Source organism: Colias philodice, chromosome 26 (genome assembly GCF_061535455.1).
Source record: "Colias philodice isolate Cphi_HAF_F1 chromosome 26, ilColPhil1 Martin Lab GWU primary, whole genome shotgun sequence".
Taxonomy (NCBI): Eukaryota; Metazoa; Arthropoda; class Insecta; order Lepidoptera; family Pieridae; genus Colias; species Colias philodice.
In genome coordinates this window covers 7,507,044-7,531,773 of record NC_143111.1, presented here as the reverse complement: position 1 = coordinate 7,531,773, position 24,730 = coordinate 7,507,044, and the positions used below count along the sequence as shown (strand labels likewise).

Here is a 24,730-nt window from a genome sequence, read left to right as displayed (position 1 = left end):
TGCACAATCGCACAGTAACTAAACTAAAGATTTGGATGTTAAAAATTTGTAAAAAATACAAGCGGTCCGCCCTGGCTTCGCTAGAAGAAATATAGCCAGAGAGTATACGAGAAAGCACTCAATAGTTTTGGAATTGGTCCTCTAGTTCCTGAGATGAGCGCATACAAACAGACAAACGATTCAGATTTATATTATTACGTATATGTAAACTTTAGTCCTGCAAAATAGGTCCAATCCGCAGAAACAAGTCCAAAATAAACAAAAACAAGTGTACAATAACGGCTCTCTTTTATTTGTTTATAAATAACATGCGTAATATAACACAATGTTAACCAAATTTCCATGAAGGCGGCCCAATTTCCCGGCAATAAGAATGAAGATGGATTTACGAGCACAAATCCAGGAACGATTTGCGTCATAGGTCGGTACTCGTCTTATAATAAATATACTTGAGTTATATAATATATTGAACTGAGGTTGCGCGCCATGCTGTCTCAATTTTTTTTTTTAATTTGTCGTCAATCGGTGGCATTGGTCTTTATTTAAACAGACATGTTCCGTGTTACGGTTAAATTTTTTTTTTAATTATGTTAAGTAGTGTTCGCTACTGTAACAGCATCGTCATAAATATTTTAAACGTCATAAAAATGTTTTGTGTAGAACTTATTGAACCTACTTTTTCAATTATTTTACTGAATTTCGAATTTCGATAACCGTTTGGCAATCTTAGCTATGATAATATTAAATATTTCATTTTTAGCAAAATGAAACAATAAAACGACCATATTTGAATAATGGTCCGGGAGCCAGCAGCAGATTTTATGACCAAGTTCCTCTCAAGCGGTAATTAGTAAAATGCATCAAAGTATAGTATTATGAAGCCTCGTGAACGTCAGCTGGAGCTCGGTTGGGGGGAAGAGCGGTTGTAGCCTCCCGTATCAGCTGACGGTTTTTCCACCAAGATACAGCCAGCTGACATATATATTTATCCACAGTTACATATAAGCTATCATCAGGTAAATTTTTGTTTGAGAGGAAATAACGGAAAATAAATTTTTCTTTAAATTTAACTTTCATGTTCGAGACACCAGCTGACGTATAATACACCATGTTGTAACCAGCTGACTATTTTTTTTCGTTGAGATATTGGGTTAGCTACAATTTGACAAGTTTTTAGCTGAGAGGAAATGAATGAATGAATGTATTTTGCACGCCTCATAAGCGAAGCGTTGAGGTGGGTACTACTGTCGCTTCGCGCAAAACATCTGATTTTTCAAACTTAAAATGTCTTTATGTATCATACATTGCACTTGTAAGATAATACATACACACACATATTAAGAAAAAACACTATTTTTAACGTTCATGATATTTTTGATGTCATTTTTGTTATTTAAACTAGTTAAAAAACAGTTTAAAAAAGTTCTGTCTTGGACGTCCGTGTGTCTGTATGTGCGGATCCTATTTCTTGTTAACACGATAGCGACCGAAATACTTTACTAATCGAGTCTTTTTTTTTCTCTTACGCTTGAGTATGCTCAGGAATAGAACCCTTTCATTTTTCAGGGTCTGATTCGATGTGGTTTAATTGTTATTAAATAAACAAAAATAATAATTAATAAATATTTATTAAAAAAAAATTATGAGGCGTGCACTTTTGGATTTTCCAAATTATTTTTTCCTATGTGCGTGGGAGGCTACAACCGCTCACCCCCCCCAACCAAGCGCCAGCTGACGTTCACGAGGCTTTATAATACTATACTCTCATGCGTCTGACGAATTATCTCTTGAGAGGAAATAGTTAACCAAATTTGCACCTGGCTCCCTAACCATAATTAATGTACTTACTTACTTTGTAATTTAATTTATGACATTGTTTACATAAACAAATTCAATTATTTTCAAAATCAACGAAGCACAGTAATTACTTTAATGAATTATTATACAAACAAGTAAGGAATGATTGTGGTTTTATAAACAGTTTCTCAAACAACAATATGAGTACGTCATATTTATCAAACACCTGATACAGATTGCACAATTATTATTATGATATAATTATAATTAGACATCTTATCACAGGAAACAGCACGTTACTATCAAATAATATCAAAGGAAATTGACTAGTAAATAATAATATATTGTGTATTATTTACACACTTAATATTGGCTCTATGTACAAATATATAAGACTAGCTGTTGCCCGCAGCTTCGCCTGCGTGGAAAAGATAAATAAACATGACACAAATTTTCATCCCCTATTTCATCCCCTTGGGGGTAGAATTGATCAAAATCCTTTCTTAGAGGACGCCTCCGTCCTAACATCTGACTGCATGCCAAATTTCAGCCCGATCCGTCCAGTGGTTTGGGCTGTGCGTTGATAGATCTCTATATCAGTCACCTTTGAGTTTTATATACAGGGTGACTGGTAATTCGACGTGATCCTTCAAACTTTCAAAGGGGTTATACTAGAGGTCACTTGCAACAAATTAAGTCCAGTTAACCAGGGGTCAAAAATGGATGGTTATTGAGCTATGACGGTTTTTTGATCAAAATTTAAATTACGTCTTTTATCTTTTTATTTCGATCCCATGCAAAAGAAGGTAACATTTGTGCCTTTTTAGAAAGCTTATGAAACAAGGAATTTATGTCTTTAATATTTTGTACACCAAGTTTTCTACATTTTTTCGAGTAATAATCTTAACTACTTATGGAAAATTTACTACAAAAATAAGTTTTATTCCACCTTAAGACGCTTTTATTTTTAAGGTGATGCAAGTTTTGGGCAAGATTTTTTTTAAAGTGATCGCTCATTCTTCGGTTAACAGTGTAGTAGTTTTTTCATAATTAATTATTTTTGGTAAAAAGGCAGAAAATTTCTTAAAAATCAAAAAACCGTCATAGCTCAATAACCATTCATTTTTGACCCCTGGTTAACTGGACTTAATTTGTTGCAAATGGCCTCTAGTATAACCACAGATTAGAGAATAGTTACTTTGTAACAGATACATCACTCCCATACAAAAGCTAAAATACCTACGCTATATTTACCTACAAAATGCGCCGCAACTCGGCTGCAGTAAGAAATGTACTCTACGAACACGCACTGAGAAGCGAGTTTCCCGCGCACGCCGTGTGATTGCGTCATCAAACGAAAACTTTAGGGTTGTACCGAGCGCGTAAATTAAACACAGAGTTGCTGAAACACTTAATTTTTTATTGTTAATTATATTTGTTACATTATACAATAAAAAAATGAAATCTTATTGATAGTAGTTGTTTCCTTCGGTTTCACCCGCGTGGACCCGCTATATGTGTCTCCTGGATAAAAAGTAGCCTGGTAGGTTTGTGAGTTTCTTTGTTACTGCTACTACTAAAAAAAGACAATTCCTTGTTATTCACTCTTGAACTCCGACACCCGTCCACATCGCAATAACTGGGCATCTTGGTAGCGAGCGCGGGAAACGTGACGCGGGTGCGCAGTCTCGCGTGTGCCAACCAACTGCCGCTTGGGTCGGTACCGACCTACTGTGCGGTAGGCACTTATAGCGCGACCTTGAGCGAGTGACGGAGGCCTGGTATAACCCCTTTGAAGGATCACGTCGAGTTACCAGTCACCCTGTATATAGACTAGGTACTAAATTGATGTTGAATTTTTTTTCTTTTTTTTTATGCCATAGGAGGCAACAGAGCAGACGCGTCACCTGGTGGTAAGTGCTCCACGTCGCCCATATGTACCCACAGTGCCAGAGACATTGTGAGTATGTTGCCGGCCTTTCAGGTAGGAATATGCTCTCTTCTTGAAGGTCCCCAGTTCATAGCCGTTTGGAAAAGCCGCATGAGGGAGTTTGTTCCAGATGTCTGTAGTGCGCGGGAAGAAAGATAATTTTACTTAATCTTATTTTATACCTACAAAGTACAAGTACGCCCTGTAAGTACATATATTGTATGTAGAGTGCTTGCTGGATATGCACTCTATATATATTGAACTCTATATTTTAAACTACTGAACTGATTTTAATTGAAACAACGCTGTTCAATTGATAATTAAAATGCTAAAGCGAAGCTCACGTGAGCGAAGCCATGAAAAACTAACTTACAATATCGAGTATTTTAGTGCAAAACTCATTGCTCATCGCACGCTTATATATTTTAGCATCGTCGTCAATTACCGAAACACGCTCAGAAATCAGAATATAGCTGACGCATCTATGATCTGTTTATATCATATCAATTAATAGACTTGCATAAATCAAGTGTACATTGAACAGTTTGCCGCCAAGAGGTCATTGAATCACGACTCACAAGCGACTCGTAAACAAAATAGCGTATCGTCACTTACCAGCCTTTGATCTCACTTTGACAAGCGAATGTTTATTTTTTCTCTTGCTGACTGACGGACTCTAAAGTTAGTATCGTGTTAAGATTAACTACTTACTTGTTCTATGAATTGCTAAGACAGGTTGCGAGACAAGTAGTGTTGTTCTACAACTTTGTAAGTTGTAGAACGGTTTTATTCGCTTGTAAAACTAATATAACGATTGTAAATTTGGATGATTGAACTCATTTTAATTACCTTGTAATACTTAAAACATTATATCAGTAACACAATGTGATATTAAGGACAATGACTTCATATTAGTCAGAAACACATGTTTGATAAAAATATGTATTTGCGATACCTTACTTGCGAAATTCACTAAAATAAAGCTCTATCCACACGACATATTTTACAGTTTCCGATATACCTACCTCTTCAAATAAACAAAATCTATCCATTTAAAAATCAATTATGCGGACAAATTATGGCTTGTAATCACAGAACTAGGTATATCTTGTAATAACGATTGTAAAATATCTAGACATCTCCATGAAACGAAATCAATTAGACTTAATCTAATGACGTAATTTTATTTATTGGTACAATGCAGTTGCTAAACTAATGCTTTATCTAAAATGAAAGAAATACAGATTACAAAAAAACACGTCCTTTTTTATTTCTTTATTTAATTCTATAAACAATGAAGTATCCATTAACTATCGATTATTACTCTATCATAGTTTCCTCGAAATCATAATCAGCGATAAGGTTAATATTATTATCTGGACATAAATTGGATTATAAGGTGAGCGAGCGACTATCGATTCGTTATAGACAACTTGAAGTCTAGACATTGTTGTGATATAAGATCTGTTGAGACATGAAAGAATTATGTAAATGAAATATTGGAGAATGGAAATTAAGCTGCAGTCCATGTTGAATTGTGGAGATATCTTTAATATTTACGAAGTTCGCTGAATCACCTTCCGCGTCCGGTGTGTGAGGAGTTTGGGTAGAGTGTTTTGAAGTTTGTAATTTGAATGTCTTATTTTGCATTATAATTAATATTTATTTTGCCAGTTTGTTATATTCGTTTACTTATGAGTATGTCTGTATGTTTTAAAGCTATAATATAATAGAGTAGGTATTAAAGTAGGGTAAGTCATATCATATCCACAATTTGACCAGAAAATTTTAAACCCTTTTGGGTTCATTACATCTCAAATAGAAAAAAACAATAACAGATGTGAGATGCAACTGCGTATTAACGGTTAACCATAATTTATAATAATATATCTATCGATTAAATGAGTATAATCAATGTACTTCCCATTGAACGATTTAGATAATCGATGAGTACAATGTGTGTCAAGGCAGGCCCTAATGTAGGGCTGCCACTATTTATTGTGGGTAATTCGTAGGATAAAGGTCATTATTGTAATTGACGTTACTTTAATAATCATTTAGTTACATTTATGCGTCTTTTTATTCGTATGTAGGTTGTAAGGCTATAGAATAATACGATATTCTGTAATGTTACAGTTTTATAATCTGCTAAAAAATAAAAACAATTTTAATTAATATTTTAATTTAAAGTTATTGATAGTAGTTGTTTCCTTCGGTTTCACCCGCGTGGACCCGCTATATGTGTCTCCTGGATAAAAAGTAGCCTGGTAGGTTTGTGAGTTTCTTTGTTACTGCTACTACTAAAAAAAGACAATTCCTTGTTATTCACTCTTGAACTCCGACACCCGTCCACATCGCAATAACTGGGCATCTTGGTAGCGAGCGCGGGAAACGTGACGCGGGTGCGCAGTCTCGCGTGTGCCAACCAACTGCCGCTTGGGTCGGTACCGACCTACTGTGCGGTAGGCACTTATAGCGCGACCTTGAGCGAGTGACGGAGGCCTGGTATAACCCCTTTGAAGGATCACGTCGAGTTACCAGTCACCCTGTATATAGACTAGGTACTAAATTGATGTTGAATTTTTTTTCTTTTTTTTTATGCCATAGGAGGCAACAGAGCAGACGCGTCACCTGGTGGTAAGTGCTCCACGTCGCCCATATGTACCCACAGTGCCAGAGACATTGTGAGTATGTTGCCGGCCTTTCAGGTAGGAATATGCTCTCTTCTTGAAGGTCCCCAGTTCATAGCCGTTTGGAAAAGCCGCATGAGGGAGTTTGTTCCAGATGTCTGTAGTGCGCGGGAAGAAAGATAATTTTACTTAATCTTATTTTATACCTACAAAGTACAAGTACGCCCTGTAAGTACATATATTGTATGTAGAGTGCTTGCTGGATATGCACTCTATATATATTGAACTCTATATTTTAAACTACTGAACTGATTTTAATTGAAACAACGCTGTTCAATTGATAATTAAAATGCTAAAGCGAAGCTCACGTGAGCGAAGCCATGAAAAACTAACTTACAATATCGAGTATTTTAGTGCAAAACTCATTGCTCATCGCACGCTTATATATTTTAGCATCGTCGTCAATTACCGAAACACGCTCAGAAATCAGAATATAGCTGACGCATCTATGATCTGTTTATATCATATCAATTAATAGACTTGCATAAATCAAGTGTACAATGAACAGTTTGCCGCCAAGAGGTCATTGAATCACGACTCACAAGCGACTCGTAAACAAAATAGCGTATCGTCACTTACCAGCCTTTGATCTCACTTTGACAAGCGAATGTTTATTTTTTCTCTTGCTGACTGACGGACTCTAAAGTTAGTATCGTGTTAAGATTAACTACTTACTTGTTCTATGAATTGCTAAGACAGGTTGCGAGACAAGTAGTGTTGTTCTACAACTTTGTAAGTTGTAGAACGGTTTTATTCGCTTGTAAAACTAATATAACGATTGTAAATTTGGATGATTGAACTCATTTTAATTACCTTGTAATACTTAAAACATTATATCAGTAACACAATGTGATATTAAGGACAATGACTTCATATTAGTCAGAAACACATGTTTGATAAAAATATGTATTTGCGATACCTTACTTGCGAAATTCACTAAAATAAAGCTCTATCCACACGACATATTTTACAGTTTCCGATATACCTACCTCTTCAAATAAACAAAATCTATCCATTTGTATACATTAGAGAACACTTAGATAAAATATAGTGTAATACGATTCATTCCACACATAGTACAAAAATAAAATCTACCTTGTCAGCACGGTTTTTGCGATCAAAGCTTCCGCAAATATAATCAGTGTTTGGGAGAAACCAGTGTTACTAAGAATGCGTGGGCCGTATATGTAAGCAAACGAGACGTGTATTAATGGCTATGCTTTTATATAGAGAAAACTGGAGCTTTTCGTTTTAGATTTAATCTGTGGTTTATGTCAAATAAGTTTGTTGTATCTGTATTTAGGATATGAGTGTTTTTATCAAGTTTTTATACGCTGCGGTAATGGCGTAAACAGGGAATGGGTTGGTTTTGACTGGTTTATTAATGTTATAAACATTTTCCTCGTATTTTGATGATGATTTGCGCATAAAAGTAGTAGGTCAGTAGTTCATCCTTATGTGAAACTGTATAATAATATCTTCTGATTTATTTTAGGACTACCTGGTACCCGTGGCACCACTCGCGTAGAATACCTACATGTAGAAGTGTATAATAGTCACTAGAATCCAGATTATATCTCTGTACCAGAACCAAACAGCTGTTTTTGCATGAAAAATTAAATACAACAAACATCCATCCATCAGTCACTCGTCACAAACTTTTGAACGCTTCCAAAATTATGTAGTAGGATTACACCCAATTAGTAAAAGCTTTTAAATAAGCGCCGCCATATAGCTATCGTATTATTCTAGTATTTCGGAATGACGTCCAAACCCAGTCCATAAAGCCAAGTGTACACAAACACGGCCAGTTTACACTTGCCTTTTAGCAACTCATTCGGAGAAATACTATATTGGCTTGCCGCCAAAATCTAAGTGGTCGAGATAATTTCACGAACTCGTCTCACCCTAGTATTAGTCATTTGTTTGCCTGGACACTATATTTATGAGTGATTGTTATCAATACTTCAGGATAAGGGTTTATATAAAATTAATTTCGTATCTATAGATATAAGTATTAACTTGTTCTTGTAAATGTGAACTGAGTAATTTCAAAATCTATAATAGCAGATCAGTGAACCACTGATTAAAATCAATTATGCGGACAAATTATGGCTTGTAATCACAGAACTATATCTTGTAATAACGATTGTAAAATATCTAGACATCTCCATAAAACGGAATCAATTAGACATCTAATGACGTAATTTTATTTATTGGTACAATGCAGTTGCTAAACTAATGCTTTATCTAAAATGAAAGAAATACAGATTCCAAAAAACACGTGTTTTTTTTTAATTTTTTTATTTAATTCTATAAACAATGAAGTATCCATTAACTATCGATTATTATATATCTCGATGCGATTATTACTCTATCATAGTTTCCTCGAAATCATAATCAGCGATAAGGTTAATATTATTATCCCTGGACATAAATGAGATTATAAGGTGAGCGAGCGACTATCGATTCGTTATAGATAAATAATTGAAGCTAGACATTGCTGTGATATAAGATCTGTTGAGACATGAAAGAATTATGTAAATGAAATATTGGAGAATGGAAATTAAACTGCAGTCCATGTTGAATAGTGGAGTATTTACGAAGTTCGCTGAATCACCTTCCGCGTCCGGCGTGTGAAGAGTTTGGGTAGAGTAATTTCACATTTTTCTTAAGATACGTACGGGTTTTAAAGTTTGTAATTTGAATGTCTTATTTTGCATTCATGCTTTCCGCCCGCGGCTTCGCCCGCTTCCTCTTCCTTCCTCTTGAATCACTCTATCTATTAAAAAAAACCACATCAAAATCCATTGCGTAGTTTTAAAGATTTAAGCATACATCCCTATGTAGTAGTAATTAGTATGTATGTCCCTACATAGGGACATAGGGACAGAGAAAGCGACTTTGTTTTATACTATGTAGTGATATTTATTCTGCCAGTTTGTTATATTCGTTTACTTATGAGTATGTCTGTATGTTTTAAAGCTATAATATAATAGAGTAGGTATTAAAGTAGGGTAAGTCATATCATATCCACAATTTGACCAGAAATAAACCCTTTTGGGTTCATTACATCTCAAATAGAAAAAAACAATAACAGATGCAACTGCGTATTAACGGTTAACCATAATTTATAATAATATATCTATCGATTAAATGAGTATAATCAATGTACTTCCCATTGAACGATTTAGATAATCGATGAGTACAATGTGTGTCAAGGCAGGCCCTAATGTAGGGCTGCCACTATTTATTGTGGGTAATTCGTAGGATAAAGGTCATTATTGTAATTGACGTTACTTTAATAATCATTTAGTTACATTTATGCGTCTTTTTATTCGTATGTAGGTTGTAAGGCTATAGAATAATACGATATTCTGTAATGTTACAGTTTTATAATCTGCTAAAAAATAAAAACAATTTTAATTAATATTTTAATTTAAAGTTGTATAACTTAACTAAAATAGTTAAGGTTTAAAACTGAGTTACGAGACGAATTTGGAATCATTTTTATAGATTACAAGATGATTTAGTCAAAAATGTTAGTGTAAAAAGCATGATTAAAATAAGTTGGTTTCTTTGTAATTTTAATAAATTTCTCAATTTATTAGGTAAAAATGAAAATATGTACAATAAGGAAACTGAACGAGAACTACCTACCATTTTAAAGCTCCTGCTCAAAAGTCAATAAAACGAATGATATTTCTCAAAATTGTAGACAGCCCTAGCTTTAGTAGGTATTAAAGGTCATTCATTACAAATTACAATTTATGGAATAATAATGTATTATCGTTCCGCCACTGAATATAGGCGACTCTATTGTCACTTAATTACGATACAAAATGTCAATGATTTCTTCGTGGAGTGTATTCTGAAGTAGTTTAAAGTCTATTTGATTATAATCACTAGGTACATAGTATAAAACAAAGTCGCTCTCTCTGTCTCTATGTCCCTATGTCCCTTTGTATTCTTAAATCTTTAAAACTACGCAACTGATTTTGATGCGGTTTTTTTAATAGATAGAGTGATTCTAGAGGAAGGTTTTAGTATATAATTTATTAGGTTTTAGACAAAGCGGGCGAAGCCGCGGGCGGTAAGCTAGTTAGATGATAGTTTATTAATTTGTCTTGACATAAAACTTAGGTGAAGTGTTTTGTTATAAAATAAACCAACATTTACGATAATAATATTGTTTTATTTAATTAACCGCTTAATTAGGTACCTACACACATATACCTAATTTATAACATGCTATTTTTTTATCTGTGAAATATTTTATTTCCTCAAGCTATATGCACGTGCTATGTGCAGACTATAATTTTCAACTTTCATGCAATTTTAGCGGATGATGATGATTTTTTACAATAAGGGAATAAGAATTTTTACAATAAAAAGCTCTACTTCATATTATGTGAGTATTCATTATAAACCTCCGAATAAAAATCTGACTGAGCTTGAAATACACAAATAATTGAACAGTGCGTTAGTTCCTCTGATTTTAGGTGTTCAAATAAATAATCCATCGCCTTTGTCGTATGCATAAAAGTAGTATAAAAATACAGTATACATATTTTGTTGTAAAGAAATATTTTTAAGTACGTATCATTAGTTTAAGTCCGTATTGGTGTAACTATCAGGATAGTATGCGCCAAATGCCAATACAATTAGAGAAATAATTATCCTCTACTATCTTCATATATGTATTAACAATGTTTTAAACCAACATATTTAAAAAGGTATGTAATATTTACTCCAAACGTAACTTTTGAAAACATTTCATTATTGTTCGGATATTCACATTGTAGAGAAGTGGAGCAAGGTATGAAGCTTACGTAAATGTGTCATTGGTGTCAAGAAACTAGGACAAAAATCTTATTCAAATTGTTTTACGAGATGTATTCAAGAGCACTTGATTACTTCTGAAAGCGCCAACTGCGCTGTAAAAGTTATTTATTGTTATTTTAAGTAATTAATATCGTAATTTGTAACTAGTGTTGCAATACGAAAAGGTGAGTGAAATTCTGGAGTTTTCAATCAGGTAGGTTAGTCTTAATTTCATTGGTTCCACCTGTACCTGTTTGCAAATAAATTTGCAAATAAAGATCTTTGAATGTAAGTTTTCGGAAATTTATAGAACAATGATGCGTATCAAATTATGAAACTGCCTAGATACTGCATCATTAGAGCATCTTAATGTTCGCTATTCGCAGTGGCAGGGCTTCCGGATTATTTTGCAATAACGAGGTCTAGTGCTGCAAATTTCTGGTCGTATCGGAAATTGTAAATTCTGAGGACGCTTATTTAGGTCATGTTCTAACAGGAATTCGAACTTATGTTCCACCTTGTAAGTTATGAGAAGTTATCAAAAGAGAACAATGTGTAAAATGTAACGCGTGTTTAATTTTAATATTGTTACTTATGTTTAATTATAATATAAAAATACCCTATCAAATGTTTCTGGAAAAAACCATTTTTCGTTATGAATGAATTCATAAACATTTATCGAATAAATAATAAAACAAATCGTAATTAGAGCAAGCGCCGGTGTACCTACATAAATAAATCACTTATAACATTGTAAATTTCAGATTAAAGTGGAAAATTTTTGTTATCTTCGAGGAAGGAACGTTAAACATAAACATCTAAGTAAATAAGACGTTTTTTAAACAGTTTAATAAATTGAGTATTTATAGTGTTATTAATTTTATTACAATTTTTAATTGATATGTAATACAGATAAGGATATCTATTATTTAAACTGATTGTTTTTATTGCCAATCAATTTTTCTTTATGTTTTGACTTTTGAGCTACCTAACTCATTCTTACTTTCCAGAGCTAGAAAATTGCAATTTGCTTATAATGCCGAATCTTCCAGATTTTATTATGCAATCTATACTAATATTATAAAGCTGAAGAGTTTGTTTGTTTGAACGCGCTAATCTCGGGAACTACTGGTCCGATTTGAAAAATTCTTTCGGTGTTAGATAGCTCATTTATCGAGGAAGGCTATAGGCTATATACCATCACGCTACGACCAACAGGAGAGGAGCCACGGGGGTGAAACCGCGCGGAGCGGCTAGTACGATATAAGAGTGTACATTTATACCTCCCATCTCCGTGTACTTATACAATATTATCATTATAACAATATTGGTTATGCTAGACGCAATTCGGTCACAAAAACATCACTATAAAAGTATAAACCGGTGTTATTGTAAAGATAATTAATAAAATTAAACACTATCCCACGAAATTTTTAACTAGCCTTTAAAATGTTCTATGAAATATGTTTCTAGCCAATGACACTCCCTGTTCCATGAAAAATAGATCAAATGTCACAATTATTATTACAAAGGTCATTAGATGAAATTGGGTTCATGGAAAAAGGAGTGTCGGTAACCCCAACGCTCCAGTTAAGTTTACTGGTTGAACGACTGACCTGAAATATTTAAATTAACCACTCTAGCTTCAGGGCTTTTGAAATATTGGTTTTCGGCTCAACATTTTTATAAGAAGTGAACAGGAATATTACGGATAAGGGGTAAGAAATTTTTAAATGAATAAGAAAGAGAATTCTTATTCTTATGTTTTTGTTCAGAGTATTTTTACTATTTAAAAAAAATTACAAACAAAATTGGGCTTAAACTCAAACAGGTGTATGAAACTAAAATCTGAAATATCGAAATTGTTGAAATACGATGCCTCATATGAATAAGATTTAAACTATAATTTTAATCTTGTTCATTAGGGAATATTATAACTAAAAAATGCATTCAAATAAAGTATTTAGATCAAATATAACAACTGAATACATAATATGCCTTCTAAATAATCACATCAAAAAGACGTAGAATAGCTCTACACTCTCACTCAGAATTCCGCAAATTGGTTCTCTCGAATCAATAAAACAATTGAATAGATTTCAGCTGAAAACATTACACCCGTGTGTAGACGTACGTAGAACTTCTAATTCCAGAGTTTAATTAAGCGATATATCACCAGGGGAATGAGTTTTATTACCAGGAACTGTAGGTGACGCTGATGTGACGTAACTACACGTTTTATTGAATGAATAATTTTTCATAGGAAATGTCAGTATAATTACTTTAGGGACGTAATATAATGTTAGCAATTGGCTAAATCATTTCGCGCGCTCTTATTTATTAGTTATTAGTTTATTACTAAGGATTATTATCGTAGACATAGGTTCGGTGTCCGTGTGTATTATCTATACTAATATTATAAAGCTAAAGAGTTTGTTTGATTGTTTGTTTGTTTGAACGCGCTAATCTCAGGAACTACTGGTCCGTTTTGAAAAATTCTTCTCTCTTTCTCGAGGAAAGCTATATAGGCTATATATCATAACGGTAACACCAACTGGAGCGGAGTCACGCGGGTGTAACCGCGAAGCGCAGCTAGTAAGTTATAATTTAACCTTATAAATTGATTTCTTTATAAAATACAGCAGTCCATTCATAACTCAATGAGCGCAGGGATTTCTACGGCTTTTCAAAATTCATGAGGCGATACGAAATAATACTTATAAAGAAATAATGCTATATACTAGCTATGTTCTGCGGTTTTACCCACATTCCTCCACTCCTATTGGTCTTAGTTCTCCACTCCTATTATATATGGCCTACGCCCTACAGCACGTCGATTCTGTAAAATTCAGACAACAACTCGCATATCACGTCGCTATTCACTCTCACTTCGCATAAGGTTCAAAATGACCTTGATTTTGCATTCTGTAAGCATCACCTAATCACTTGCGAAGTGAAGTGAGCTCCAAAGCGACCAATACTGTACTAGTGACTACCACACTCAACAAAATGTAATTCGACATTTATCGGTTTTTTATTTTATCAGTTTTTGACACAGAATTTTAGCTAAATATGATGTTTAAATTACAATCTATTATTTTAAGGAATTTGAGGCAGCTAATAAGTAAAAAATAAACAGAAAACTCTAAATTCGTGTCGTGAATATAATCTATGCTTACCAAAATTACTGACAGCCAACATCATTATTAATCTGTGGACAATATTTTCATCTCGTCCTTGCATTGTTTTGTTTGCATTTTGTTTGTTTTTTTATCGTTCAGTGCCGTTAATTATTGTGAAATAATCATGAAGTAAGTTTATATTTCTTGTTGTAAAGTTCAAAAATAATATTAATTAAAGAAATGTTTATTTTGTTTTCTAATCCAACAATAATGTTTCAGTCCAAATGAAACACGTTCCTCTCACCCATCGTCGGCTCAGGTTGAAACTCTGATAGAGTTTATGGAAAGAAACCCTGGCATGGCGAAGGGTTTCTTGAGAACTCAAAATGCCAGAGAGCGAAGTCGACGCCAGTGGGAGGAACTAGCCGTGCGCCTCAATAGTATAGGTGGCACCATCAAAACCTACAAACAGTGGACCAAGGTTAGCAGTGCTTTTTTTACATGTTAGAACCACTTAACATTCCATAAAGCAAACCACTTAAAATATGCGATAATCTTGGTTTCAAGTGTGTTCCTTGATTTCATAAATATCTTATTTTAATAAGGTTTTTTTACTATTGGTAGTTGTCTATGATGGTCATTAATCGATATAATATCAAGCAAGCTGAATAAAGTAAATCATAGAAGTGACGACTTAAAGAACCTTCATGTAAGTTATGTAAATATTTATCTTTTTAGCTTCTCGTCACGCAGCTTCAGTTGCTTCACCTTCTCGCCGCCCTAGGACAGTTCGTGGTAGTCGAGGTGGTTCTGTGTGTAAGTACAAACTATCAAAACTTCACTTTTGAAACAAATGACAACGAAAAGCTGCTATTTATTTATGAGTTTTTATTAACGCGTGTACTAATAGGTGTTCTCTTTTCAGCATCACGTCACACGTCTTCAGTTGCTGCTCCTCCACCATCACAACGGCGAACGGAATTCTCCACCACCACCGAGAGATTCCTGAGGGTGGAAGAACAGCAGCTGGAGTTACAAAGATTAAATTCACAGATCTTACAGTCCTTTCTGGAGAGGAGTGCAGAGAGGGATAAAATTTTAGCTGAAGCTGTGGCTGCAGTCGGGAAAGGGCTGCAAGCATTGGCAGAGGCCAAAAATAGAGATAGGGTGTAGCAGTATGAGTCGTGTTTTAGTTTTTAAAGTAAGATTTTTAGTTTTTAAAGTAAGATTTTTAGTTTTTAAAGTAAGATTTTTAGTTTTTAAAGTATGATTTTTAGTTTTTAAAGTAAGATTTTTAGTTTTTTAAAAACTAAAAATCTTACTTTAAGTTCTGTAAGTTTTTTTAATATTTAAATTAAACACTTTTAACGAATACTAGCGCAGTTTTATTGAAAGACCCGCCTCACACACCACAGAATACATACAATAAACAACACCAAAATCAAAATCGAATATTTTTATTTCACTTAGGTGCTCGGTTCGGGTTGGTCGATTCCATGGAGAAGAACCGGCAAGAAACTCCATGGTTACTCTTTTAAAATATGGTATAGTTTTACAAACTGATTGTTACAAATTTTGAATAGGTACTTAGATATGTGAGAAAAACGTAGGTCTGGTAATAAGGGGAAAGTCCTTACGAAAATTAGCACTACAAAAGAAGAAATATATATAAACACACGACCTACTATGTTCTCACATTCACAAACAAGGAGTATGGAAAAATCTGTATAAAAAGAAAGCTATAAAGCTGGGTTACTTCTATATTGTCTTACAAACTAACAAATCTGAACAAAGAGAGTAAAAGCTTAGCTAAGGCAAAACGAACACAATAAAATAAAAAAACTATCAGGAATAAAATAGATGAATCATATCCTAACACGTGGATAGAAGAAGTTAAAGATTACAAATAAGTGCTGCTGCTGAGCTGCCAGGATCAAATTAATTATGACGTGAACGCCAAAGCCTATTCACTATGTTTCGCCTATGTAATTGCCCTAGAGCTAAATCGGTGTTAGATGGCAAATCCCTAGTTTGCCTCCTTTGAACTTCAGCAATTGTTTGAAGCTCTTCTAGTCGCTCTTCTTCCGAAATTGTGAATGCCGGCATTCCTGCGCGATTGCACATGTTGTGCAAAACACAACATGCGATAACTATTTTTGCAACTACGTCTGGATGATAGTTGAGCACTCTGTGCACTAATAAGCACCTAAATCGTCCTTTTAGGAGGCCTATTGTTCTCTCTACTGAATTACGAGCAGTTAAATGACGCTCATTATAATAAGCTTCTGGGGAATTATCTTCAGCGCCACTAATTGGTGTCATAAGGAAGGCGCGCTGAGCATATCCTGAATCACCTGAAAAAAAACATAACTATGTAGTTTTTATACCTAGTAATTAGGCTTATATTCTGAAGTAGGGGCAGGGAGGGATTAACTTACCGAGCAAAACAACTTCTTCACCAGCATTTGTTAATGCCTCTAAGTGTTCTTTTATAACACCATAATTAAAAATGAAGCTATCATGAGTAGCTCCACCATAAGTTGGATCCACATTTAAAATATTTAAATCTGCATCTGTAATCTGAAAAAAAAATATAATAAAGATAATTGAATACCTAATGATAATTGATTACAACATTGAAATCCATTTTACCAATTGCACATTTCTTGCATGGTAGCCTTTGCGGCAGTAGAAACGTTCTTCATTCTCTGCTGGTTTTTTCATTGCCACCAGAGTGCCATCAATACACCCAAGAGCTGCTGGAAAGCCAAACTTTTTGTAGAACCTGTAATTTGTAAAAATGTAAAAAAATCAAAGGGTCACTTTAATTATAATATATTATACCTACTAACCTTTCTTTTAACATTTGTCTTTCTTGTATATTTTGAGGAAACCTTATATATTTTCTTACTATGGCCGGATTATTCAGAGCTTCCACTACTTCATTTATGCAACGAGATGCTGATGGTTGCGATAAATAGGTTCTTATGTTTTCTTTAATAATTTTCTGATAACTGCCATTAGCCAAGAATGACAAGGTGCATAATATCTGAAACAATAAATCAATAAAAAAATAAATACCTACTTTACCTGGATCTAGTCAAAACAACAAAGGGACCAATTTGGTTATTTTCATGCTGAATAGAATACCAATATTATAACTATAGGTACCTTAGACTAACATGAAAACATATATATGAGTACAGCTAGCGGGGAATCCACAAAGGGAATAAAATACTCCTTAATATGAAGTGTTTTTCTTAAATTAGGTATGGTATGCTTGGTTACAAATCTTTCCGCTATAAACTGTGTAAATACTTACAAAATTAATTTATAGGTACTTAGTAAAATAAACTTACTTTTACACGAATTGAAAGTCCTTTTCCTAGACGTTTTGTGGGCTTTATCAGAGGCAGTAACTCATACTCCAGTTGGTCAATTAACTCCTTTGACAATCTATACACGCTCACATAGTCGTCATCTCGGGTTAATAAAGATAAACTTCGAATTTTGGTAGATTGTCGACGCTTTTCTAGTTTATCCAAAGCGTGAGCTTCTTCTAATATAGATTTATACAAAAACATTCTTGCCATCGTTATCGCTTAATTAGGTAGGCACTTATTCACTTTAAAAACTTTATATAAACACTATCTAACTATGATTTCTTCTATTTTCACTCGTAAAATAGATACTTATAATTTGACACTTTGAACCGGGTTTGAGTGCGAAGTGAGCGTCGAGCTCACGGTGGAATTACCTTAAAGAATGCCACTTTTTATGTCATCTCATACTTTATCTGTCAAAATCTCGAGTTCAATATAGTTCAACTCGCAAACACGCTCGCAAGAGTAGCGCTAGTGTAGATTCGAATTATCAACCGAGTTTTAAGAATGCCAATCAAGAAACTCACAGCGGATTCAGATTCGAAGTTTAGAATGAAGTCTTACAGAATCACACTGCAGCCCTCCTCGATAAATTCCTCGATAGATTACGATAGATAGATTCAAATTTTATTAAATAAAATATGAATGTGTAAAAATTTTCATTTACATAACCAAAGAAGACGAAATACTTATACACGTAACATGATCTTTTATCCGGAAGACAAGGCAAATAAATATTTGCTAAATCATATCTAATCTAAATATACACATATATAAATCTCGTGTCACAATGTTTGTCCTCAATGGACTCCTAAACCACTTAACCGATTATAATAAAATTCGCACACCATGTGCAGTTCGATCCAACTTGAGAGATAGGATAGTTTAAACATGTAGGTACCACGGGCGAAGCCGGGGCGTACTGCTAGTGATATACCTAAAATTGATCTTCCCTTGACGGTGACGAATGTCTTTCAATTTTACTGGCCATTAAATTGGAGACCCCACTTGGGCTATAAATGAATTTATATTACGTACCTATTTCAAGTAATAAATGGTACTCTAAAAAGGAAAACATTTTCGAAGCTACTTGAATTTTATTGATGTTCTAAAGATATGTAAATTTAAGGCATCTAAGAAGTTCCAATTCTATTCTGAGCTCTGTTTTTCTATAAATAGATGACTCAAGTGACTAGATTTTCATAATGTCGGTAACTACTTAGTTTTCAGCACAATGCCCTCTTTGTATTGTTCTTAACAAAATTCAATCTACATATTTGTTTATTATTTAGAACATACCTCAATTATTATTTATTGTTCAATTATTCATAACAACACTTAGGTATGGTAACACAGTGACACTATTAACAATTCGACTGCTAGTTCAAACGCATTGTTGTGGTGAGAAACTTTGTTTTTCGTATTCCCACACGTAAAAATGATAGGAACTATAAATAATACACCGTTATTTTATTGTTAATTGACAATTCCGTTATGAAGGACATTTTTAACCAGTTGCAAAAGTAGTTTGTTATATTTATAGTTGTAATTCTCATAATTGCGTTCCCGGTCTCACTTGTAAACAACAACAAAAAGCGGAGACCTAATAGCCTAGATAATTTAGGTAACTGTAATTGTTTTCACATATGTGTTACACACAACAACGGGTTAATGTTTTTTTTGCACTGTAGATGTAGTACAAGTACTAGTATAGTATTTTATTATCTATACTTAATATTAAAAAGCTGAAGAGTTTGTTTGTTTGTTTGTTTGAACGCGCTAATCTCAGGAACTATTGGTCCGATTTGAAAACTTATTTCGGTGTTAGCCCATTTATCGAGGAAGGCTATATAATATCATCACGCTAAGACCAACAGGAGCGAAGCAATGCGGGTGAAACCGCGAAGCGCAGCTAGTCTGTGATACAAGCTTTGTAACAATACTGTGTGTAGTGTGTACCTATGTGTTCTTATTATCTGGTTTTTATGCGGTATTTTTATATCAAAGAATGAATCATGAATGGATTTTAAGGCTTTAGTTTACGCACGCGAACAAAGTCACCCGTAAATATTTGTCCTTGATACATTTCACAGTTCATAAGTCCTTGATCCCTGCTGTGATTTTCCTTTGTCTTTTTATACGAGAACGTTTTATTTGTTTGTTTTCATAACTATTTTTAATACTATTAAGTGTTTAATTGCAGGGTTGGCACAAACATAATTGTCTAATGTTCGTAAAATATTGATCAATTGAAAAACATTTTTAACAGCCTTGAAACAACCTCGGATGCAAATAAAGTTTTAGTTATCTTAGTTTTAAAAATATCCGCTCAATCATGAATGCGGGACATGATCTGTTCACAATGCACATCCTTATCAGCTTCCTGCTTTATTTTTAGGCATTATTAGGTATTCTGTTTAGTTGATACACTGAGTCATATATGTTTCGCAAACATGTTATTTACACAAAACGATAATGTAATAATGAGTTTCTTTTATTTATTTTTAGTACTTTATTTGCTTTACTTTTACGCAGAGAAAAGCCGTGTTTACCGATGTATAAATAGACGTAATCTGTGGCTCTTTCTTGAGTTATTTTTAGGCTAGAGTTCATACGACTTAGTATTTACACGTACGCCTTTCTTTATAAGAAGCAATTGTAAAAGGTCACAGAAAAGGTACATACTACCTAAATAAGTAGATATACATTATAGACTAGAGTAGATAATTTTTGAAACAAAAAAAAATCGCAGTCGGATGAAACCCATTAGAAAAGGAGGGGTATATGATAAAAATGTAAGAAAAATAAATTACGGTCAATCCGAGTTCGGGAAGCGGGAGGGGGGAGCTTTTAAGAGAAAAAAATGGTTTCTCTCGATTTCCGACAAAACTACAAGTCCTATAGAAAAAAGTTCAATGGCAAAGTTGTAGGTAATTAAAAGTTCTACAACTTTTGTATTCACAATTTTTTCACATAACCTAAAAATTTAGGTGAAAAATTCAAAAAACCAAGTTTTTGGTCTTTTATTTCTATCTACTTCAAAATTTATTTTTTTTCTACGAAATTTGGTGGAAACTTACTTTATTATGTCCCAAATACACTGTAATTTATTTGATTGAAAATATTTATTTTTTCGCCTTATTTTGAATTAATACCAAAAAAACAACCTAATTTTCAATCGAAAAGTCACCCGTCAAAATATCAGCTTTTTCAAAAACTTGGGGTGCCTTTTATTCATTGAAATCTCTACTTTCATATGGTGTAAAAAAAAATAAACACCACCATAGTAAATGTTCTCAGGAAATGCATACAAACAGTGTGATAATGAGCTTTTACTAAATCAGGCACACTTCTTGAACTCTATATCTTCTCTTGTATCGGCTTTTCGGTAATATTTCAAAAGAAAAATAATTATCTGTTCTAAGTTTAATATTTTACAGCATATTCAAAAGCAAAATGATGTCGATAAAAACATTTCAGGTAGTTCGAGAAGTGTGCCTGATTTAGTAAAAGCTAATTTTCAGACTGTTTGTATGCATTTCCTGAGAACATTTACTATGGTGGTGTTTATTTTTTTTACACCATATGAAAGTATAGATTTCAATTAATAAAAGGCACCCCAAGTTTTTAAAAAAAGCTGATATTTTGACGGGTGACTTTTCGATTGAAAATTAGGTTGTTTTTTTGGTATTAATTCAAAATAAGGCGAAAAAATAAATATTTTCAATCAAATAAATTACAGTGTATTTGGGACATAATAAAGTAAGTTTCCACCAAACTTCGTAGAAAAAAAATAAATTTTGAAGTAGATAGAAATAAAAGACCAAAAACTTGGTTTTTTGAATTTTTCACCTAAATTTTTAGGTTATGTGAAAAAATTGTGAATACAAAAGTTGTAGAACTTTTAATTACCTACAACTTTGCCATTGAACTTTTTTCTATAGGACTTGTAGTTTTGTCGGAAATCGAGAGAAACCATTTTTTTCTCTTAAAAGCTCCCCCCTCCCGCTTCCCGAACTCGGATTGACCGTAATTTATTTTTCCTTACATTTTTATCATATTCCCCTCCTTTTCTAATGGGTTTCATCCGACTGCGATTTTTTTTATCTTTTCATTATTTTCAAAGGCTTCTTCCCCAGTCTATTAAGCAAAACGTTAGTTTGTGTACATAATATATTAATTTATACTTAGATAGATGTAACTTTTATATTTTCTTAAGTTCCATCATCCTGTTATATATATTACCTATTAAATGTGGGAGAAGATAAACTATTTATTATTTTTCAGCATACTGACTGCGCAATTGTCGTATTGCGTAGTTTTTAGAAAAGTGGGTTTACTGCTTCATCAGTAAAAAACGTCACGACACAAACAAATTATTTTCCAATACAAACCACATTGAACCAAACAGTCTCATCTACGTAGGTTTAAACTAGATATTTCCTTTGTTTTATTGCAGTTGCGATTCGCTATTAAATAGTAAATAGGTGAAAACAGACTCATAACCTCATTGCTTAGTAGGTTAGATTACGTGAACGCAAATAATAGTGATGTAAGAATAGTGGGATGGTACTACGTGTTTACGATTGTAAATTATCGATATATCATAAAATTTTATGCTATAGCCTCAGGGTATAGTGATCGTGGAATGCTGCCAATGTATGTGTAAATTAAAACCATATTTCAGTAATTAAAGGTCAATTGTCCCTTTTTAATGAATGATAAGATTTATATTATTTATAGAAATAGCTGCGAATGGAGAATGATAAAAAGGTACTAATTTTAAAGTATCCTCTTCATATATTATTCTTTGGAAATCCTGCAGATTGTCATCAGGAAATAAGGCCATCCGGTATGTTGATTACAATTTACAACTGACTTTTGTATTGTAGGCTGTAGTTTAATTTTGGGGGTAAGTATCTCGCCTCGCGGCGGTGCTGAAAAAAACTCCGGCTGAGTGGCCAGACGGCCGGAGTCTAGGGCGACTGAGTGAGAAACCTACGGACTATCCGAGCGTTATCCAGAAGGACTGCCCGCTGTATCCCCACTGTTATCAATTATTTATTATCAACTCACATCTATTTGTTAATTCGACAAATCGTAATAGGTACCTACCTAATGAAAACAAAGATGACACAGATGAAACAAATTCAAAAGCTTATTCTTGTACAAAATTCTAGTTCGTTCGACCCTACTACTTGATAGACTGATCATGACTCCCTCAATATGATTGTTCAGAAATTTTTAACGATTACGGAATTGATTTGTGTGATACCCTAAATAATTTGCTAATTCAAGCTATAATTTATGCCTGTGCCTATCCTCAAACACTTTCGCATTTATAAATTATAATACTACCAGTTTTTCATTATTTGGCAGCATCTAAAGACATCTTCAAATGAGTTGATAACACATTTAAAGTTGGTACATATTATCAAAATTAAATATGTAAACTACGGTACTGTATAACCTTAGAGAAGAAGATATGAAAGCTTGTTCTGTTGTTATCTTCGCATCCATGGTAATAACTGACCCAAACATAATGTCAAGGTGTGACCCACTTGGAGTATCTACGGAGTAATAGATTACACGACTCGACAAAAAAATTTTCGTTCTTTGTCCTAAAGTTTATACTATTATTTTCCAGTTAGTTATGCACAAAAACGAAAAGAAAATACCTTTTTTCGGTATAAAGTTTGCTTTTGTGATAGTTATAATAATAATACTCATTTTTCAATTTTTTCATAAATTTTAATTGATTTTAATATTTTTAAAAAGACCACGCGGTGAGAGTGGGGTGTTAACGTTTACAATGTGCCGCTAGATGGCACCCGAGTGATAAACAACCATCAGGTGTTATTTACAAGCCCAGAATAACTTAAAATGTCGTCACGAAAGTGCAAATACGATGCTGATGCATTTTGTTTTATATGTGGTCAATTTATTAAAGTTCGAGACGTGAAACATGAACTAAAGACATCTCATGTTCTCTGTGAAGCCTATGTCCTAGTCAAAATATGCTTTATTTTGACTGTCCTGTACGGAATCAACATAAGCCATGGGCTCCACATGTTGCTTGTAGTTATTGTAAAAGGTGTTTGGAAGGTAAGGCAAATTACAAATTTTAAGGCCATGGGCTGCAGGATGTCATTAAAAGTACATATGCTGCATGCTCATTTGGATAAATTTAAAAACAATATGGGAGCCTATTCCGAAGAGCAAGGAGAACGTTTCCATCAGGACATCATAAATTTTGAACAACGCTATCAAGGCCAATTCAATGAAAACATGATGGGCGACTATATTTGGGGTTTATTGAGAGAAAGTAGCTATGAACATAAAAGAAAAATTAAAAGTGTGCACTTTTAAGTTATTTCCCACTTTTCTGTAAGCTAATTTGATAGTAAAACTTAATAAAAATAATAAACATTTTTATTTCAATAGTTTTATTTTCAATCAAAAATTAAAATCCGAGATTTTTAAAAATTTCGTTCAATCAGTCTTCTAAGCACAAAAGCAAAGTTTTTCATGCCATATATTTTTTTTCCGTCTAATTACGACCTAAACTACCAAATTTAATGCTTTGCAATCAAAGTCAAATTTCATGGTGACCCGTTGTTATTAGTAGACCTTCTAGCTGCATATATAAATTATCTATGTGAATATAATTTCCTCAAGGAGACTTTGAAATTTCATGTAAAGTTTCATAATAATAAGCAATGTGTTATATTTTGTCTGTTAAACGTAAAACCTATCTTCTTTATCTTATCTATAATATAAAAATGAATCGCAAAATGTGTTGGTAAGCGCATAAATTGAGAACGGCTGAACCGATTTCGATAATTCTTTTTTTATTATATTCCTTGAAGTACGAGGATGGTTCTTATGTAGAGAAAACGTAAACATGTAGCACGGGCGAAGCCGGGGCGGACCGCTAGTCTATAATATAAAAATGAATCCCAAAATGTCTTGGTAAGCGCATAA

General features: G+C 33.5%; 2 protein-coding genes and 1 long non-coding RNA gene across 4 annotated transcripts in view; 2 read left to right on the top strand and 1 right to left on the bottom strand.

Moving 5' to 3' along the window:
* Window positions 1–5,929: 5,929 nt before the first annotated feature.
* LOC149477013 (uncharacterized) overlaps window positions 5,930–24,730 on the bottom strand; it is a 52,983-nt gene continuing 34,182 nt past the window's right edge. The window contains exons 2-3 of the long non-coding RNA XR_016317767.1: window positions 6,057–6,241; window positions 5,930–6,024 (exon numbers count right to left, since the gene is read on the bottom strand). This is a non-coding gene — a long non-coding RNA (uncharacterized LOC149477013). The remainder of the gene's footprint in view (window positions 6,025–6,056; window positions 6,242–24,730) is intronic.
* Window positions 11,404–24,730, top strand: part of Bap111 (Brahma associated protein 111kD) — a 49,063-nt gene continuing 35,736 nt past the window's right edge. Inside the window, exon 1 of the mRNA XM_089711449.1 lies at window positions 11,404–11,455. The gene's annotated coding sequence lies outside the window, so the exon portion shown is untranslated. The remainder of the gene's footprint in view (window positions 11,456–24,730) is intronic.
* On the top strand, window positions 14,065–15,606 carry LOC149477014 (uncharacterized). Of its 2 annotated transcripts, XM_089711568.1 has the most exons (4): window positions 14,065–14,552; window positions 14,643–14,844; window positions 15,102–15,179; window positions 15,289–15,606. In XM_089711568.1, exons 1-4 carry the CDS (start codon window positions 14,548–14,550, stop codon window positions 15,370–15,372), a joined length of 369 nt encoding a protein of 122 aa, XP_089567694.1. In that variant the 5' UTR covers window positions 14,065–14,547; the 3' UTR covers window positions 15,373–15,606. The 2 variants fall into 2 exon arrangements, with proteins under 2 accessions (XP_089567694.1, XP_089567693.1); XM_089711567.1 differs by having other exon boundaries at window positions 15,102–15,606.